Here is an 18,981-nt window from a genome sequence, read left to right on the forward strand (position 1 = left end):
TTTAAAAATCTTCTTCTCAAGAACCACAGGCCAGAGGAGCTAAAATTTACATGAAAGATTCCTGACATAGTGCAGATTCAAGTATGATAAAATCATGGCCCCCGGGGGTTGGATGGGGCCACAATAGGGGATCAAAGTTTTACATACAAATATATAGGTAAAATCTTTAAAAATATTCTTCTCAAAAACAACTGGGCCAGGAAAGTGGAAATTTACATGAAAGCTTTCTGACATAGTGCAGATTCAAGTTTGTTAAAATTATGACCCCCAGGAGTAAGATGAGGCAACAATAGGGGATCAAAGTTTTACATACAAATATATAGGTAAAATCTTTAAAAATATTCTTCTCAAAAACAACTGGGCCAGGAAAGTGGAAATTTACATGAAAGCTTTCTGACATAGTGCAGATTCAAGTTTGTTAAAATTATGACCCCCAGGAGTAAGATGAGGCAACAATAGGGGATCAAAGTTTTACATACAAATATATATAGATAAAATCTTGAAAAATATCCTTCTCAAGAACCACTGAGCCAGAAAATCTGAAATTTACATGAAAGCTTCCTGACATAGTGCAGATTCAATTTGTGAAACTCATGACCCCTGGGGTTAGGATGGGGCCACAATAGGGGATCAAAATTTTAGATTACTAATAAATAGAAAAAATCTTTAAAAAAATTCTCCTTAAGAACCATTAGGCTAAAGAAGTTTACATTTGCATAAAAGCTTCCTGACATCGTGCAGATTGAAGTTTCTAAAAATCATGGTCCCCGGGTGTAAGATGGGACCACAGTAGGGGTTCAAAATTTTCTATACAAATGTATAGGGAAACTCATTAAAAATCTTCTTTAAAATCACTGGCCAGGGAAGTCTACAATTACATGAAAGCTTCATGATATAGTGCAGATTCAATTTTGTAAAAATCACGGCCCCCGGGAGTAGGTTGGAGCCACAATAGGGATCAAAGTTTTACATGCGAATATATAGCAAAAATCTTTAAATATGAGCAAAGGTGACTCGGGTGAGCAATGTGGCCTATGGGCCTCTTGGTTTTTTTTTTTTTTTTTTCCTTCATGTGATGTAAATATTGTATGTAAAAGATACATGTACATATGATATCAATAAACTTTTTAAGACACATATTGATATGGGTCATCAGGGGCGGATCCAGGAATTGTAGTTACGGGGGGAGGGGGGCACTTTATGAGCAGTGGGTGCAGGGCGAAGCCCTGGTGGGGGTCCAATGGGCGAAGCCCCCGGAAGCTCCTGGATTTTACAGATTTTATGGGGCTTGAAATATTTCTCCTTTTAAGTTATTTGTACTATTTTCTATCATTTTAATAAGGTGAAATTAATAAAATGACCCAAATTTTAAGGGTTTTTTGGAAAAAACTGAGTTCTCCCAATAAAGTAATTCAAGAAATCAAAGGATTTTGTCAATTATTTCTCCGGGAGTGGAAGACATTATTGCTTCTTTTATCGTTTAGTACATTTTCTGAAACAAGATACCACGATTTACCTTAAATTTGAAAAATCCGCCGTGTTATATGTACTTAGTCGACCCCTCGCCTTCTTACGCCATGATTTCCGGAAGTTCGATGACATTTTTTTCTAATGCGCAGTTAATAATGATAATGAATATTAACTACTTTTCGCTAATCTTTTATCCCAAAAGCAAGCACCATAATATCGTTCTACATGTAGTCGCTACAGCAGGACTGGACACTATACTTGAGATCTCGCAGTTAACTGACTGAATGACGGACAAACTCAATAGGTATAATTTTTTATACATAAACAATGGAAAAACATTTAACATTTTACTTTTATGCTTCTCACCACAATCAAGGTTTTTAATAGACTCGCCGAGTTTCAGTTCTAAATAATCGCTACATCTCCTTTCATGATAATAGATTGAATGCAAGATCTTATCTTGAAATTCTGCCGTTGCCTCATCGGTGATTTTGACTGACTCTCTCTCTCTCTCTCTCAATATCTAGAATAGATCAAACTGTAACTCTTATTATTCAAAATAAATAGTAAACTGTCTGAGAAATATTCTTATTAAATGGTTTTGCTTTTTTTTTTTTTTTTTTTTTTTTTACTGTTGTCTGTCCGAGATGAAAACGTGCCATTTAACTTTCGATCAACTAAAAATCTTATCTATAATTATTTAACATCTTTTTTAAAAATGTCTTGGTATCAAAGTAGTTATTGATTTTCGTTGGTTTTGCATTTTTGTTTCGTTTCCTTTGGTTTCAGTTAGAATGCATTCGTTTCGATTGGGTTGGTTTCGTTTCGTAGTCTAACAGGTACTCGCTTTACATTGACAACAGAGGAGGGGGCGGGACGCTGGTTGACATTGACAACAGAGGCGGGACCAGGACGCTGGGATCACACCCCTGATAGATCGAGACCCTGACTTAATTGTTAGATAAAGTGCAGGGATCTGGGCAATGGAACTAGCCCCACTGATCACTGGCTTCAAGATGATTTGGTGTTACCATATGATTAGATGAATTACTACATTTCATAGGCTGTAACCAGGGATATCTATTTAGATTAACGCATGCATGCAAACAGTCATTTGTTTAAAATTTAAATATGTTTGGATTGCTATGTCGACCTCATGACCAGAGACTGGGGCAAGGGTTATGGGTCACTGACCATCGGCAGTATACATTAACGGTCAGCGACATTGGTTTATTGGTATTAAAGAGTTCTACAGAAGTCATGACTCATTCATACCATCGACAGCATAGACATTGTTGCAATTGGGAGTAATTTACCATCCCGTGGGTACTGCAGGGGAGATAATTGCAAAACAGAAGAAATACCGACAATTTGTAAATGTTTAAATACTGTTCGGAGAGAGAGATATACTGAATTTATTAAGATTTATAAGCATTTGTAATAAATCTATACTAATGGACACTTTCACGTGATGCACGATGGCCCCGTTTGACATTAAATATGACCATGAATATCTGCAATTAGATAAATCGATGATTGTTGGTAAATGCCTGATTTTGGAAAGAAAGAAAAAAACTAGTTTTCGACAATACAGTAAGGTCAACATGTCTCCACTAGTAAAACAAACCCTAGCTGTCCCAAGGACGGGTTTTCACTAAACACAGTGCCTCCTGCTGTATTCTCTTGGCCTCCTGCTCCAATCGCAGGGAGTAATACAACAGATCTGACGCGCGGAGCAATCCGTGACTGTGAGTAATAAAATGACACATCACAACGAGGTCTTAGATTACACTCGCGTTTGCCACAACTCAAAACATGGGAAAGCAAACGTTTACTCTTATTTTTTTTATTTTGAAAAGAAACAAAAATAGTTAAAATAAACCACAAAAATATATGCATCTCCACAACCAAACACCGTTATATTACAAGAAGCATAGTCATAAACGCAAGTCAGAAAATATTCACAGTACTTTCAAGAAGCATTTTTAAAATCAAATTGTGTATTCCAGCAGAGTGTCGAATTTGTGGCTCCGTCCAGTTTTGACGTTGAGTTTGACTTTTGCACCACCGGGATAACCGGCACTGAAGTCAACGTATGTCTCGTAAATGTCCGGCTCAACTTGGTCCATCTTGAACCAGTCCTCGTGCACTTTCAGTTGAACGTCTATTGCCTTAGGCACGAGGAACCGGAATTTTACCGTCGGTTCCTTAATTCCCTTCATCAACATAAGCGGTTCGTGCAGATAACAGCCCTCTTGCTTCCACAGGGGGTACTGTTTCGGGAAGGCTTCCACGTAATGATCCACTTTCTGAACATTTAACAAGTAGTTAAAGACATTGATCATATTTGGTCCAGCTTCAGAATTAGGCAGAGCGTAGATCTGAAATTTAAAGAAGCCCGTCCTAGGAACAGCGACAGTGAAATGGTACTCGCTCCCCTGGACCTGTGTCAGCACATGTTGGTTACACTCCCCCTTTGGATCCACGCCTAAAAGCTTGGTGGTAAATCTCGTTTTCTCGGCCGTTCCAATGACAATTTCTACCTGGTTTGTTTCCGAATGAATCACGGGTTCGGGGTGGGATAAAGTCGTCAGGCCGTATGTGTAGAACTTGGACTGGGGACCCAGGTAGCCTTCTGTTAATCTTGGGAGTTCAATCTGCGCCATTTCCGTTCACTTATTTTTCCAGCTTTGTTATGAAAAATAATCGGATATTCGTGATTTTGTTACTCGCCTCAAGGATCGAGAGTAAAAACATTAAACGCTCCAGTAAAAATACAGCATGCGATCCTTAATAAAGAAATTATTTTGTTCGTCTCTTCAGCTTTGATATTAATACACTGTAATTACTCCAATGATTGTAAGACGCTCGACAGACGGTTACATATGATGTAGCATCTTTCTTATCCTGCAGAGCTGTGGGGGTATATTTATCAGAAATCGCCGAACAGCATGTGTGAAGAATGCAAGGGGGCTCACAAGGGGTATCTACAATATACGACTGTCGGCTCCTGAAGCCTTCACGAACAAACACGTCTAAATATACGCTGTTTGCTTGATCACGTCTCCATTAAACAAGAGTTAATAAACTTTTACATCGCAAACACTTCAAGGATGAGTTGTGTGCCAGCTCAGAGACAAAACATGATTGTTGCAACATATGTGTTTGCCTTGAAATTCCAGTCTGCAACAAATGTGGGCGGAACCGAGAAATACAAGCATGTCTAGTTACCATAACGTTAAAGACGCTGCCAGCAACTGAAACATCCGAAGAAACTGAACATGTTTAATACTGTCACTGAATGGTTCCTGTAACTTTTGTTTGTTTATTAATACTGTCACTGAATGGTTCCTGTAACTAGATTTAAGTTGTTTCTTCACTGCATGTGTTATATTGAAAAAAAATAAACATTTACGTTTGCCATACAATGAAAATTATAATACAATGATGTACATCGCACGATGTGTACTAATATGAATATAATGCATTCTTTAACCAATTCTGACGGGAAATATATTGCATCACTGTGTTACAAATTCGCATTGCAAAAGTGAATGCTCCAACCCCCCCCCCCCCAACCCCACGTACATGTATAAAATCTATGAAAATGTACACGTTTACAAGCGTTTTAACCACCCACCCCGATCGACAGATTCAAATTCTTTTAAGCGCCATATCTTAAATTCGGATTGACAGTAAATCATAATAATTCTTTTAACCGTGGCACCATATCTATGTTCGGATCGAAAGAGATTTACAATTCTTCTAACTGCCATATCTAAATTAGGATCGACAGAAAATTGTAATTCTTCTAACCGCCATTATCTTAAATTCGGGTTGACAGAAATTTGCAATTCTTCTAACCGCCATATCTTAATTTGGTTCAATTCTTCTAATTGCCATATCTAAATTCTGATCGACAGAAAATAATAATTCTTCTAACCGCCATATCTCAATTCGGATCGACAGAAAATTACAATTCTTCTAACCGCCATATCTAAATTCGAATGGACAGAAAATTACAATTCTTTTAACTACCAGACCTCAATTCGGATTGACAGAAAAACAGCAAGTATCTAAATTCGGATTGACAGAAAATTACAAGTCTTCTAACTGCCATATCTAAATTCAGATGGACAGAAAATTACGATTCTTCTAACCGCCAAACCTTAATTCGGATTGACAGAAAAGCCGCCTTATCAAAACTCGGATCAACAAGTAGTTAACACACAGTTTACGCTAGCAAATGTATGTACTCAGCATTCAGAACCATAATAGTGATATACAAAACATTATTATTTTATTTCTGAAGTATTATGTCTATACTGCAAGATGCACTAAGAAACCTTTAAACTTGCCTGCTGCAATATCACAAATGAAATTATTTTATGAAACACACAAATATATAGCATATAAGAATGGTGAAAAGAAAAAATTTGATACTCAATGGAACAGATGGAACTTAATATTTACTTAAAACATGCATCTCTCTTTTTCTCTCTTTCTCACTATCTCTCTCCATGCACATAATGATAATTATATATGACTTGTTGTATTCATGTACTTTATTATGTGTACAAAAACCAATAAAAAAAAAACAAAAAAAAAACAAAACAAAAAACTCGGATCAACAAGTAGTTTACACAGTTTACGCTAGCAAATGTATATACTCAGCATTTAGAACCATGAATCTGATAAGTTGTACATTGATTATTTTCTTTTTAAGAATTATTTTATAGTCCTCTTTACATTGTACACGAGCCATTGTCATTGTAACATTACCAGAAGATTTGTGTACACAAGACATCCACGTCATGATGATAATTGATATGTTTTTTTCTGAACAAATTCTAGTGTCACTCATATCATACGTCACCATCTTGCTCTAGCATATCAAGTGGCGCCGGATATTCTGTATCATGAACATGTTCTCGTTGTATTTTTGTTCTTGAACAGAGTACATACAACCAAGATCATGGTTCTCATTTTCTCGAAGTGGGCGTGACACGGGGCACTCTATGTATATCTGGTATTGAGATAATTTTCTGTGTACATCTACATGCAAGATGTAGGTCATGAAAGTTAAAAACTCTTGTCATGACAGCACTGCATATCATGACACATCCGTGCATATCTATATAACATTTAGGTCATGTGTTATATCTAGGTCACTTTTGTGTAAAATCTAGGTAATTATTACCCATCTTTGCATAATGTCTAGGTCACTATCTTGGTGTAATATTTAGGTCACTATTGTCTATCTTTGCATAATATCTAGGTCACTATTGTCTATCTTTGTGCAATATCTAGATCACTATTGTCTATCATTGTGTAATATCTGGGTCACTATTGTCTATCATTGTGTAATATATGGGTCACTATTGTCTATCATTGTGTAATATCTGGGTCACTATTGTCTATCATTGTGTAATATCTGGGTCACTATTGTCTATCATTGTGTAATATCTAGATCACTATTGTCTGTGTAATATCTGGGTCACTATTGTCTATTATTGTGTAATATCTAAGTCACTATTGTCTATCATTGTGTAATATCTAGGTCACTATTGTCTATCATTGTGTAATATCTAGGTCACTATTGTCTATCATTGTGTAATATCTAGATCACTATTGTCTGTGTAATATCTGGGTCACTATTGTCTATTATTGTGTAATATCTAAGTCACTATTGTCTATCATTGTGTAATATCTAAGTCACTATTGTCTATCTGTGTAATATCTAAGTCACTATTGTCTATCATTGTAATATCTAAGTCACTATTGTCTATCTGTGTAATATCTAAGTCACTATTGTCTATCAGTGTAATATCTAAGTCACTATTGTCTGTGTAATATCTAAGTCACTATTGTCTATCTGTGTAATATCTAGGTCACTATTGTCTATCTATGTAATATCTAGGTCACTATTGTCTATCATTGTGTAATATCTAGGTCACTATTGTCTATCATTGTGTAATATCTAGGTCACTATTGTCTATCATTGTGTAATATCTAGGTCACTATTGTCTATCATTGTGTAATATATGGGTCACTATTGTCTATCATTGTGTAATATCTGGGTCACTATTGTCTATCATTGTGTAATATCTAGATCACTATTGTCTGTGTAATATATGGGTCACTATTGTCTATTATTGTGTAATATCTAAGTCACTATTGTCTATCATTGTGTAATATCTAGGTCACTATTGTCTATCATTGTGTAATATCTAGGTCACTATTGTCTATCATTGTGTAATATCTAGGTCACTATTGTCTGTGTAATATCTGGGTCACTATTGTCTATTATTGTGTAATATCTAAGTCACTATTGTCTATCATTGTGTAATATCTAAGTCACTATTGTCTATCTGTGTAATATCTAAGTCACTATTGTCTATCATTGTAATATCTAAGTCACTATTGTCTATCTGTGTAATATCTAAGTCACTATTGTTTATCAGTGTAATATCTAAGTCACTATTGTCTGTGTAATATCTAAGTCACTATTGTCTATCTGTGTAATATCTAGGTCACTATTGTCTATCTATGTAATATCTAGGTCACTATTGTCTATCATTGTGTAATATCTAGGTCACTATTGTCTATCATTGTGTAATATCTAGGTCACTATTGTCTATCTATGTAATATCTAGGTCACTACTGTCTATCTGTGTAATATCTAGGTCACTACTGTCTATCATGTAATATCTAGGTCACTATTGTCTATCTTTGTGTAATATCTAGGTCACTATTGTCTATCATTGTGCAATATCTAGGTCACTACTGTCTATCATTGTGTAATACCTAGGTCACTATTGTCTATCATTGTGTAATATCTAGGTCACTATTGTCTATCTTTGTGTAATATCTGGGTCACTATTGTCTATCATTGTGTAATATCTGGGTCACTATTGTCTATCATTGTGTAATATCTAGGTCACTATTGTCTATCATTGTGTAATATCTGGGTCACTATTGTCTATCATTGTGTAATATCTAGGTCACTATTGTCTATCTATGTAATATCTAGATCACTATTGTCTGTGTAATATCTAGGTCACTATTGTCTATCTGTGTAATATCTAGATCACTATTGTTTGTGTAATATCTAGGTCACTATTGTTTATCTAGATCACTATTGTTTGTGTAATATCTAGATCACTATGGTCTATCTTTGTGTAATATCTAGGTCACTATTGTTTATCTAGGTCACTATTGTCCACCTTGGTGAAATACCATATGCTGTTATGTTGGTACACACGTACATCTACTGATTTGATGTCCACTTTCTCCTCCTTTGTTTTCTTCTCTGTATCTTTTAAAAGTTTACTTCCTGTCGTTAATTTTGGAAAAATAAAATTATTGTTCTGTGATGCATGTCCTCATTTCATAGACAATTGCTGGCGTCAGTTCACGTGTACCACTGTCAGTTCACGTGTACCACCGTCAGTTCACGTGTACCACCGTCAGTTCATGTGTACCACCATCAGTTCACGTGTACCACCATCAGTTCACGTGTACCACCATCAGTTCACACGTACCACTATCAGTTCACACGTACCACTATCAGTTCATGTTTACCACTATCAGTTCACGTGTACCACCATTAGTTCACGTGTACCACTATCAGTTTACACGTACCACTATCAGTTCACGTGTACCACCATCAGTTCACACGTACCACTATCAGTTCACGTGTACCACTATCAGTTTACATGTACCACTATCAGTTCACGTGTACCACTATCAAACACAAAAGAAATAGACAAATATCAGCATTTATTCGTCCAAGGACTTTGATTGTACTTACTCAATCTCTCATAAACTTTTATGTACAGATAATAAAATCAGACACACATTATCACTTTTGTTAGCTACCTGCTAAAAGAACAAACAAAATTTAAAAAATGCAAAAACAAGATCCACATCCAATCACCTGATTTCTTCACTTTCACTAATTCATGAGCCCTGAAGGTTCTCATACAAGCAACAGAGCTGTGTATGGGTCAGTATTCATTCCCTATTTGAATATTTGGCAAGAAGTTCTGCATATTGAATCAAACTCTCATATCTACCACATCCCTGAACGATACAGCTAAGGTTAGGAAATTATCTTAAAGATAAACACCATACATAGTAGGCAATCTATTTTAAAGGGGCATAGACACGATTTGAGCTTAAAGTTTTCGAATTTCTATTTTTTATTTCATTTTTAATGTTTACAATACTTAAGTATTTCTAATGGACAGCAAAACAAGAGGCCCACAGGCCTTCTCAGTCACCTGAATACTAGTGAAAAAGTATCACTACTCCCATGGGCTATGAAATCTAGAAAAAAAATTCCTGTTCTGAATATCTAAGCTAAATTCTAATGTTCAGCAACAGTATAAAACAAGATTGCGTTCTTAACACTTCACTGTCCTAAAAAGTGCATACACTGATGAAAGGCTTTATATAATATAATAGGTGTATTAACATTCAAACATCAAAATATATGACTAATTTGGACCCATCCTAAATTCATAACCCTGGGATGTGAAATTTACCATTTTTTGTACATCCTTTTCTGAATTCCTAAGTATGCATTTAAATTTTATACAGCATCAGCAAACTTAAACATAAATACTATATACTTAGTTTGGCCCCACACTGGGGTCAGAACCCCTACTCTGGGGATCATCAAATTTACAATTTTGGTAAAAGACTACCTGCTCTATCCATTTAGTATCAATAGCATTAAAGAAGATGTTATTTAACCCTGCCCTGGGGGTCAGAACTCCTACCTCGGGGATCATGAAATTTACAATTTTGGTAGAGACTTTCCTGCTCTACATCACTATGCATTTAGTTTTTCTCACATGTTTGCAGTTCTTGAAAAGAAGATTTTTGAAAATTGGTCAATTTTGGGCAGTTTTTGCTCCACCCCTAGGAATCCTGAAATTTACAATTTATGTCCCCCTTGCCCAAATGATGCTTCATACCAAATTTGAAAAGAACTGGAATGGTAGTTATTAAGAAGTCAAAAATGCTCAATTGTTAACCCACGACAACCAATTGCAATAGGTCACCTGAGTTTACTCAGGTGTCCTAAAAATTGAATGTCAGTTGTTGAGGTACAAGAGATGCAGAGCTCACAATTCTTTGTTGAGTAAACAAGGTCTGTGTCATGTTTTTGTTTACAAAGGTTAAATATACTAGTAAAAGTTTCGTTTAAAGCAGATTTATCAAATTACATGTTAATTCTGAACACAATTAAGCAGTTTCTAGCATTGTCATATTTTGTTTTATACATGGTATTTTCTTTTAAACACTGTATATGTAAACAAAAACATGGCTGATCATTAGAAACACTTTACATTAAAATTGGGAAAATAAAATTTTCAATTCAATTTGTGTCCATGCCCTTTTAAGGTTAAAATAAGGTAATCAAGGTCAAGGCGTTCAAACAGTCATATGAGCAATTCCAAATTCTTAATTAAACTATGGGGATCATTTGTGAGCAAATTTAAAAATCATCATCATTGATTGATTTGCTGTTTTCCGCCACACTCAACAATATTACAGTTATCTGGTGGCACCCATTTTTATTGGTGGAAGAGAGAACCCAGATACAATGTACATGGGAAGAGATCACTGACCTTCCGAAAGAAAATTGGGAAACTTTCTCACTTACCGGCACGGGTGGGATTCGAACCCACGCCGCCCAGAGGTGAGGGGCTGTGTGATTTTGAGCACGATGCTCTAACCATGGTTCCAAATAACAAACTCCTAAACAACCGTCTAGTTGTCTAAACACTGCAGTCTGTGAAAAGCAGGACATGCATAGATAAAAAGGTTTCAGACGGGCAGATGGCAGACAAAATTTGATCTAAACAGCTCACTTAAGCTGTAGACTCGGGTGAGCTAAACGAAGGAAGAAAAAAAAAAGCACCAATGACATCTTCAAAACAATATAAACAATCTTACACTGAAATTAACAAATAACATTCTTTTTTGAAAAGAGTTTGAGGTGAGAAAACATTGAAGCACATGTGAATTCTGTGTTAACCTTGTACAACCTTCGTACTCACATCAACAGAAAAGCTGACACCTTCACAACTTTCTATGCATTCATGTACCTTGTGTCAACCATGATCCAAATGAAAGCCACAAATTTATAACAAATTCAAATTTACAAATACATGAAAAGTAAACACAAATGATTATTGCAATGGCTATATGTAACAGTACCGTATACACTCGCCTATAATCCGACTTATGGGCGAGTATATACGGAAAATGAGGAGCTTCATTAACACAAAACAGTATGCACAAATACAAACTGGATACCACCAATGAATGTTGTTTATGTGTTATGTTGCACGTCACATAAGTACCGGTGTTTGATCCAGTATGTGTTTGATCCAGTATGTGTGTTAGAGTGTTATTCGGATTATGCAAAATATATTGAGGAATTTGATTTTAAACCAAGGATAAGTTTGATAACAGTCACCGAGTTATTTCATTCAGGAGAATCAATATCTTCTTACTTAGACTGCAGCTTGTTTCAGATTTCAATGTAATACCCAATACCGAATAAAAAAAACTGCCTTTCTTCTATTTAATTAACATATACATGCATGTTCATAAATAACAACATTTCTAATTTGAATTTGTAAACAAAAAAATTTGATTCATCAATTTTATTCTGAATAAAAATAATTGCTTCAAAACTGAAATTCCAGAAATCAAGAAAAGCATGATTTTTAAAACACAACATGCAGTTAATGTTACAGCTGATAAAATGCATGCAGAGCTTGCGAGTTCAAGAGAAACTAAAACATTTTCTCTCACTATACTCATACGTTGGGTTCAAATTTGGCCCTTAAATGTAGAGTCTTTAAGATTTCAACCTATAAAGTCTTCTTGATTTGATTTCTATTGTTTTCAAATCTTAATTCTTGTGGGATAAAACTGATACAGTATTTTTGTAATTTGATGAATGAAGCATTTGATGGTTTACATGGGTTTATTGTTTCTATACAGAAATCATCACTTTTAGAGGGTTTTTAATTCAGTCAATATTGAGCACAGTGAGAGAATAAGATTAATTTTTCTATTCTTGACCTATTTTAGAAAAATTACATGTAACCAGGTTTTCAAATGCGCTCCATGTTTACGGAAGGGAAAACAGTGCATGTTTTTAGCAAAACATAAATAATTGGTGAAAAAAGAATATTCATGATGTCATGTTTAAGAAATCTTTATTATTTATCAGTTATTTTAGGGGCGTGGCCACTACCTATGTATCTCCTAACTAAAAAAGATATTCATGCAAAAAAAAAATGTTTTCTTCAAATGTAGCTCATGACATAATGTGTGCATTGACCGGATGTTGATCTGAATGTATTTCAAAGAAATATAATTTGTAAAGATTCCTCTACACTGAAATAAAAAATTTGCAAGTCGCAAAATGTTCTCGTACTATGCTACATGTATGCAGATTCCAGATTTAGTTTTCTTTCTTTCAAATGTACTGTCATTTTTCTATGTGAAAAGCATGGAGAAGTTTGATAGTCATGCCTTCATGCAAAGGTGGGATACATATTCAAATGTCCAAACACAAAGTATTACGTAAAATAAACATGCACACATTATCAACATCCATACAGAAATTTTCCGTGAAGTTTAAAAATATTAACAACTGATTTTTGCAAATTGAACAACACAATGTAGAAACTATTCGTACCAACAGTAACAAAGGAATAGTAAGAAGGAGGCCATTGCATGCAGACTGTGTTTAATGAATTACAATCAAAGAAAAGTAAAAGCTATCAAGCAACCCTGTTTACCAATGTACAGTATTAAAAATAGTGTGCTCAATCAAAACACCACGTTTTTGCCATTAAAGATTAACTTTCACAACATATGCAGGGCTAAAAAGCTTTCCAATTAAATAGATCAATCTTATATAACCAAAATAGTGCAAAACGTTTGACATAACAGTGAAATATTTGGGGGAAAAAACCCGAGAAAATATTGTTTCATGCAGCTTTTCCAATTTAAAAAAAAATCAATTTATCAACACAATGTAGACAACAATATCAATTATTGGATGTGAGATTCCCGTCGTAAATTCCAGTAATACATGCTTTTGTTTCGACCATCACAAATTGCTGTGTATTTCCTGTAGCATACTTGTACACTTGTAAGTATTCATGCCATCTTATTTAGTGCAGGCAATTACAAATTGCCTTGGTAGATACTGGTATTAAAATTTTCTAATAAACTTCAATAATAAATTCTCAAACAAAACCACATTTCACTATAAAAATCATTTCAAAGAACAAAATTGACTAGTAGTTCCACTAGTTAACAATTAATAACGAATTCAAGGCTGTCTAACAACTGAAATGTTTTGGCCCCGGCAGCATCATAGATAAAGAGCACTACACAATATTCCACTCCGGACGACGACATCCCACTCCGGACGACGTCGTCCCACCACACGTTGGATGGCATCTCGCGTCATTCCATACAACTCCAGACTTCCTGTATGTATAGATCCAAACGGCCCTTCAACATTTTTCTCCATTCTTCCACAATATACAACTCTCTATGAATAAAAAGAATAACAAATAAATACCTAATTCAAATAAGTCTACTTCTATTTGTCTGGTTAACTTGTTATTGTTGAAATCTTTTGAATAATAATAATTATGCGTACTACTGAGGTTCTTTCCTACAAATTTTTCCTTACAAAAAAGAGAGTGGCCTACAGACATTCTCATTTAGAACATAATACATGTACTCCTAACTCAACTAGAACTATCTTTAACAGGACTAACACCCCCCCCCCCCTCCATCCCCCTTTGGCAGGGCACAGTGAATTTGTGCTCATTGAATATATGGTTTTTAAGATACGACCAATTAAAATTAATTGATAGATTATCATCCCTGTCTGCCCCTCAAAAAAAGGCCCACCTCAATTTTTTTTTTATTTTCGCAAAAATTACAATTTCAAACAAACTTGCTTTCCCAGTGACATGAATGAATGATTAAAGTCACAGAATGTTGGTTTTTATATCTTCTACCAAGGATTCTTTGAATGTTAACTTGATTAACACTTTCTGTGATGCCTTTTGTCATTAATGTTTTTTCCCCGGGAAATAAAAATTAAGAAAGAAAATCCTCCCATTGGCTTGGCCTATACTCTGGACAACATCCCCCCCCCCCCCCCCCCCCCCAATGACTTCCTTGAATGTGGTTATCAAGAAAATAATGATGACAACAATGAACACACTATGACCAGAACATTTTGCTGGAGTCTACAACTTAATTGAAGGAAAAGTAGCAGGAAAAATTACCTGGCACTGACCATAATGGCTTTGTTTAAAACATACAATACTGAGTTTTATTTTAGGGGTTTCTGTTTTATCAAAATACAAACCAGCAGAGCTTTTTCCTTTTGGCTGCTTTGTTTACAGAACTGTTTTTTGGGGCACTCCGTTTTTCCAAACCACTCTTATCAACAGTGTCCTCCAGACCCTGTAAATAAACAAGCAACACTTTGACTTAAGTTAAAATCGTCATTACATTTCCTCTAATTTCCCCCAAACTCATTCAGCTAAATGGTACTAAGAGTTACTATGATGATCAAAAAACTAATTATTCAAGTATCACACAATGAACAAACTGTAATTAGAACCGTAAAATGTAAATGAGGCATGTGTATTTTTCCCAACTCTGAGGAATTTATTTCTTCACGTTTTATATTCCGACATTTTTCGATACTTTCTGTAAATACACTTTGCAGGTTTCTAAGTTCAAAGACAAGTGCTTTTGCGCTTGGTATAAACACTACTAATAGTCAGTTTTCATGCAGTACGAAGTTCGTTACAAGTAACAAAGTTTGCTTTTGTATAACAGTATTACTTTGCCTTTGCCTTCCCTCCCAACCAGCCCATTTCCAGTTTTGAATTCCATATGCTTTCATTTGTGATTTTTCAGCTTTGTTGAGTTTGATGTTTGTTTATAACAAGAGGTACTGTGAGCAATGCTCACTAAGAATACCCCCCGCTTACCCAAATCTCCCAAAGGGTGTTGGTAATAGGTATAAACTACCTCTTTTCTGAGTGTAAAAAACAAATGGCATGACAAACCGAACCATATTGCCACTTCGATGTCCAGTGCGCATGACCTTTGACCTTTTGACCCCAAAATCGATAGGGAACATCTTCATCCCATGGGTAGTCCATATGTATGATATGGTGACTGTAGGTGGAAAGGATAACGCTTTAGAGCCCGGAAACCATATTGCTACTTCAATGTCCAGAGCGCTTGACCTTTGACCTTTTGACCCCAAAATCGATAGGGAACATCTTCATCCCATGGGTAGTCCATATGTTTGATATGGTGACTGTAGGTGGAAAGGATATTGCTTTAGAGCCCGGAAACCATTGCGTCTACAGATGGACGGACGGACAGCCCGATTCCAGTATACCCCCCCCACAACTTGTTGCGGGGGGGGTGGGGGGGGTGGGGTATAATAATAAGCAATCTTGTAACAAACACAACTAACCTATTCATTTTTTCTGTTTTGTTTTACAATCAAATAGTCAAGGAAATATTTATTTTCAGATGAGAGCACCGAGGGAGAAAATAATTAGACATAATAGTGAGGGGTTAAACAAGAGGCCCACCGAGGGAGAAAATAATTAGACGTAATAGTGAGGGTTTAAACAAGAGGCCCACCGAGGGAGAAAATAATTAGACATAATAGTGAGGGTTTAAACAAGAGGCCCACCAAGGGAGAAAATAATTAGACGTAATAGTGAGGGTTTAAACAAGAGGCCCACCGAGGGAGAAAATAATTAGACATAATAGTGAGGGTTTAAACAAGAGGCCCACCAAGGGAGAAAATAATTAGATGTAATAGTGAGGGGTTAAACAAGAGGCCCACCAAGGGAGAAAATAATTAGACATAATTGTGAGGGTTTAAACAAGAGGCCCACCAAGGGAGAAAATAATTAGACATAATTGTGAGGGGTTAAACAAGAGGCCCACCAAGGGAGAAAATAATTAGACGTAATAGTGAGGGTTTAAACAAGAGGCCCACCGAGGGAGAAAATAATTAGACATAATACATGTAGTGAGGGGTTAAACAAGAGGCCCACCAAGGGAGAAAATAGTTAGACATAATAGTGAGGGTTTAAAAAATTAAAACAGAGAATCACCATTTCACATTTTTCTCCATTACAATATCGCAATCCAAGCTCTGGGTGGTTAATAAATAACCCTGATAGAACCACGAGGTTCACAAAATAAACGAAAAGACTAACCTGCTTGAGAAGTTCGTCCTGATGATACAAAATACGGTTTAACAATACGGCAAATCCTTTTCGTCGCTGGATTTCATTATATCCGTAGAGACCTGTAAGATGAATAAAGACGGAGTAACAAGCAGTTAATCTAAGATTTATGGGTAATTTTTAACTTTTTAATATGCATGACAATACATGTGGCTATGTACACCATGAAGAATTAAATTCCTCGACAAAGTCTCGATAGTACTAACAAGTTACAGGAAAAGTCAACTTTCAGTTAGAAAAGCCCACTCTCAGGTCGAAAAGCCCACTCTCAGTCAGAAAAGTCCACTCTCACGTCGAAAAGCCCACTCTCAGTCATAAAAACTCACCTGCACAAACAGTCTGATATTGCACTGCAACATGATCTAATTCATATGTATTTTATTTCAGGAATATAAATCAAATTTTTCATCAATTCAAACAAAATCACTTAGTGTGAGGCAGTTAACTGCTCTGTACAATGCAAAGCTGTTCATGTAAAAATCACCAGTAAACCAATGCATAATGTACGCCACAGTCATTTTCGAGTTTATTTTGCTTGGATGCATTTGCCCATGTTGACCCTTATTAAATTATCCTGTGAGGTGCCTCAATCTCATGGTCAGGGTTGTGTTGTTTTGAATGACTTGTTACTATATAAAGCGGTGTCCAGTTTTACTCGGGGAGCACACGTTTTTCCTCTTCACCCGGTGTTGTTCCAGTGATATGAAGGGGTAGATTAGGTTTTTGTGATAGCTGAATCTGCATTACCTATTTTACTATAAGAAGTAGTTCTTTAAGATCGTACGTATTTAACCTGCTCTGTTTCATATCACTTAGAAACACTGCTCTGTGGTAGTGTTGTAGTAATCAGGGTTATGCGGACCCTGGATATTGGCCTGGATAGCTCAGTGGTAGCACCCGACTAGTAATGCAGGGGTCCCGGGTTCGATTCCCGGTCCAGCCAAAGATGTTCTCTTCTCTCCTATATACTAGTGTGGTCCTATTGTATACGGGAGTTTTTGACACGTGTAAATGCCATGAATTTCAATATCTTGAGTGGTAATGCATTCTCTTTGTAATGTTGTTACAATACTTTCCTTAGCTGTATGAAACGGCGTAAAACAGTTAAACTTTAATATAATTTCTGTTTGTTTGTTCGTGTACTTAATATGCATTGTACAGCAGCCTAGTTGGGTGTTTTGCATTATTACGTTTCAACACAATTGTTGAAGGTTTCCCTGTATAGCTGAATGGATTAGTAGCGAAGGTCTGGTGGTGGCAGCCTGGTGGGGGATGGCTACCCGAGGGTATAATATCTAACACTAGGCCAAGGCAGGATGATGACCTAACTCATGGTATATATATGAACCCTACGGGTGAACACGTGGAGTCTTGTGGTGCATATATGGAGCAGGGTGGTGGACACGTGATACATTCATAAAACCTGAACGGTGGATACATGGAGCTCTCCGGTGAACACCGACAGATCTAGTTTTACTTATTGAATTGTTTTCGTTTGTATATTTGGTTGTATATATGAAATTGTAAATATATAGTCCTTGTTTTCACTGGTCATGTCGTGACAATGTATCAACTACTTTGATGAATGCCAGTCAACCACGACGAGCATGCTAGCTCTGGTGGTAGAGCATTTGCTTTGTGTGCAAAAGGTCAGGGTTTGAACCCAGGCAGTAGCAAACCCATTGGGTCGTTAAAACAGTCAGCTATTGTTCCTTTGTCAACCATTGAACATCAGAAAACAAAGGAGCTGCACTTTCAGACAAGAGTTGAAGACCTTAAAACAAGAAGCCCATGGGCATTAACAGTCACCTGACATTTTCACTCTATAGAAATCATTGTGTTACCTATCTGCTTTTCATACTTTTCCATTTTTTTTACTTTTACATCTATCATACACAACTGATCATTTACAATTCTTTCATAGAAGAATAAGTTTTATCACATCACAGCAAAATAAGATTTCCTAATTTGAGTTCTGAAAAGGACAAATGAATTTTATTCAGTTTTCGAAGAGAGCTTCTTGCTCATTATAATCAAGCAAACAGTTTTTGTACTTGATGTCCAGGGTAAAGATGATTTTTCGAAGAGAGCTTCTTGCTCATTATAATCAAGCAAACAGTTTTTGTACTTGATGTCCAGGCATAAAGATGATTTTCTA

The 18,981-nt window shown here is 35.9% G+C and overlaps 2 protein-coding genes across 2 annotated transcripts in view; both read right to left on the reverse strand.

The window, feature by feature from the left end:
- Window positions 1–3,300: 3,300 nt before the first annotated feature.
- Window positions 3,301–4,740, reverse strand: LOC125659896 (uncharacterized). Its single transcript, XM_048891691.2, has one exon. The coding sequence runs from the start codon at window positions 4,134–4,136 to the stop codon at window positions 3,462–3,464; it is 675 nt and encodes a 224-aa protein (XP_048747648.1). The 5' UTR covers window positions 4,137–4,740; the 3' UTR covers window positions 3,301–3,461.
- A 4,495-nt stretch (window positions 4,741–9,235) lies between these two features.
- Window positions 9,236–18,981, reverse strand: part of LOC125658787 (uncharacterized) — a 30,399-nt gene continuing 20,653 nt past the window's right edge. The window contains exons 4-6 of the mRNA XM_048890206.2: window positions 16,794–16,885; window positions 14,903–15,000; window positions 9,236–14,068 (exon numbers count right to left, since the gene is read on the reverse strand). Of these exons, the coding sequence (XP_048746163.2) occupies window position 14,068; window positions 14,903–15,000; window positions 16,794–16,885 (191 nt within the window). The 3' untranslated portion in view covers window positions 9,236–14,067. The remainder of the gene's footprint in view (window positions 14,069–14,902; window positions 15,001–16,793; window positions 16,886–18,981) is intronic.

Source organism: Ostrea edulis, chromosome 9 (genome assembly GCF_947568905.1).
Source record: "Ostrea edulis chromosome 9, xbOstEdul1.1, whole genome shotgun sequence".
Taxonomy (NCBI): Eukaryota; Metazoa; Mollusca; class Bivalvia; order Ostreida; family Ostreidae; genus Ostrea; species Ostrea edulis.